A 2,877-nucleotide genomic window follows, 5' to 3' on the forward strand; every position below is an offset into this window, starting at 1 on the left:
CTGTTATCCACGGCAGACACACCCCCCCCTGCGCGCGCGCACACACACACACACACACACACACACACACACACACACACACACACACACACGTGCACGCATCCCCTCATGCGCGTGACAAACACGGACTTTAAACGTTTATAACATTCACACTGGCGAGGTGGATGCGCCCTGCGCGTGTATCCAAAGCTTTTGCTGTCCTGCTGTTCTTGTCGGGGAGGGATCTGTGGGTCAGGGAGGGTTCTGTGGGTCAGGGAGGGGTCTGTGGGTCAGGGTCGTCTGAGGAGGAAGCAGATGAATGGAGTTGCACACGGGAACTTTTATTTAAGATCTAAGTTTTTATTTATTTCAAAGGTCCTCGTGGCTCAGCAGCAGAAGCATAAATATTACTGTTAAGAAAGCTGATGATAAAGTTGAATAAAAATCTAAGTCTGATGAAGTGAAATTAAATATCTGACAGTGATCATTACACAGTGTGGCTCTAATTCTTCACTTCACCATCTGTGTCGCAGTTTCACGTCTCCAAAATGAACGTACGCATGGGTCAAAGCTGGCGTGAGGCACCGCACATTTTCACGTCAAGTTTGGATTTTATAAATCACAACCTTGGCGTAAAAAGTGGTGTACGCAAGTTTCTGGGCTCAAATTGTGCGTACGCCAGTTTTATAAATCTGACCCCTGGGCTCAAATTGTGCGTACGCCAGTTTTATAAATCCGACCCCTGATCTGGCAAACATTTACCTCAATCAGCTGTTCCTGCTGTCTAATAACAGTAGTGGCTGCAGCTGGACCCTCCTCCCACTGTCGCTGTCTTCCTGAATATTTCGGTAACGTGAAGCGAAATGCATTTCTTTTTCTACGTCTCCAGACAACATGTAACATGTCCAAAACTAGCTGACATGACAGAATAATTACAACTTTCCTGTTAGTAGCAACACATTGCTGATAAATTCTCTCCATTGTCCTGAGATGTGTCCCTGTGAGTTTTTGACTTTACTTCCTGTTTACTACAGCCATGCGTAACGTTAACATCTGACGTAATTACACTTTGTGTAGCCTGGTTGATTCACTTCAAGCCAGTAGATGGAAACATGTTTGATGCGCAATTCATATTTTGCGACATTTTAAAAGTTTGCATAAAAAATCTAATTAAAATTGGATGGAAATACAGCTTCAGACCAAAACCTTTTTAGGTTAAGTCTAAAGTCACTGGGTGTGATATCAGCCTGTCAGGATGATGTCATAGTCCTGGTTGTTCAGGTTGAACTTTAAGTTTGGACAAGATAAATAAAAGGGCCCTCACCTTCTCTTCTGTTGACTTTAGCAAACACTGGTCCATGACTGCTGGACAGCTGGGAAGAGCTTCTGAAGGATGATGGTGGCAGATTGGCCACTAGTTGACTGTCACACACCTCTGTCAACCAATCACACAGCAGAAAATACAAAAATTACCACAATGAATCATTTCATCAAGTTTACAATGTACAGCTTTACAGCAGTTTGTTTTACTGTTGCAGGGCTGGGGCTGAAATAACTTTTGTTTTTTTATTATTATTGGAAAGGTTAAACCTGAATTATTAGGCTTCCATAAAAAAAAAACTAAAAAGTGAAATCATTGGAAGTTAGGAGCAGTGGTAAAGGCCAGTGAAGGAAACGACAGCTTGGTTTCATTTGGGAAAAGAAAGTTTCTTAATGCCTCGCACAGTCAATGTGGGAAATGTCAAGGACGAGAAGTAGTATTTAGTGAAAATGCAAAAAGTTACTCATGAAGTCTGCAAATGAATCACGGTTGCAAAAAAAAGGGAAGTTTTGAATTATTAATTGCAAAAAATAATGTGAATATTGCACAAATGAACACGCAGCTCTATGACAATATTTTTATTCAGACTGTTTTTTTCGTAAATCTTAACAAGCTGGAAATAGGTTGATATAAAGCTGCATATGAATGTACAAACTTCTCAGTACAACTTTGAGATGTCCTCATTATTAGCAGTGAAAAACATATGACGATAATTCTCTATGATGATGCGAGGGAATTACCTGAGAAGTTCTTGTGAAATAGTGGAGTAATTTAATTAACATAAAATAAACATTTAATCAATATCACAAGCACAACACAAACTGTGGTACATGACACCCTAAGGACCCTTTTAAACCATGTAAAACTAAAGCCGTGCAGAAACCATTTGCTGTCGCTTCTGTTCTACAACAATGAATTCTTGCTGCAGTAAGCAACGTGCAGCTGGTGGCTTTACAAGGTGCCACAGTTAAAGTTCATTGAATTTGCACACGGCAAACCATAAGGCATCTATCTGTGTTTGTCTGTGTCCCTTTCAACCCCAGCCGGTCGAGGCAGATGGCCGCCCATGAGCCTCTTTCTGCTGGAGGGTTCTTCCCGGAATAACAAGGGAGTCGTTCCTTTTTCATTGTCGCCACTGTGTTTGCTCAGGATGGGAGGGTTGACTTGAATCTTCACTTTGTTACAATCTCCTGATTTCCCTAATTCAGTTCAGTTTATTTATATAGTGACAAGTCACAGCAAACATCATCTCGGGGCACTGAGAAAAACAATAAATCTAAAGAAGCCAACAGATTGTGATGAATCACTTCATCACAGTCGCCCATCCTGAGCAGCACATTGGTGACGGTGGAGAGGAAAAACTCCCTTTTAACAGGAAGAAACCTCCAGCAGAACCAGGCTCAGGACAGGCGGCCATCTGTCTCGACCGGCTGGTTTGAGGACAGGAAAGAGACACAGAGAAACACAGAAGAACAGGTCCAGGTGTATTTTCCTCTGGACGAGAGAAAGAAAACACATTGTTGATAGAAATAATTACCGTATTTATTCATGTATAATACAGTCTCATGTATAATACG

At 41.6% G+C, this 2,877-nt stretch overlaps 1 protein-coding gene across 1 annotated transcript in view; it reads right to left on the reverse strand.

Moving 5' to 3' along the window:
• The window catches only part of LOC106524099 (contactin-associated protein-like 4), a gene marked incomplete at its 5' end in the record, with an annotated part of 134,188 nt that overhangs the window by 117,205 nt on the left and 14,106 nt on the right, over positions 1 to 2,877 (reverse strand). The window contains 1 exon segment of the mRNA XM_014017758.1: positions 1,304 to 1,414. Within this exon segment, the coding sequence (XP_013873212.1) occupies positions 1,304 to 1,414 (111 nt within the window).

Source organism: Austrofundulus limnaeus, unplaced genomic scaffold, assembly GCF_001266775.1.
Source record: "Austrofundulus limnaeus strain Quisiro unplaced genomic scaffold, Austrofundulus_limnaeus-1.0 Scaffold176, whole genome shotgun sequence".
NCBI lineage: Eukaryota > Metazoa > Chordata > Actinopteri > Cyprinodontiformes > Rivulidae > Austrofundulus > Austrofundulus limnaeus.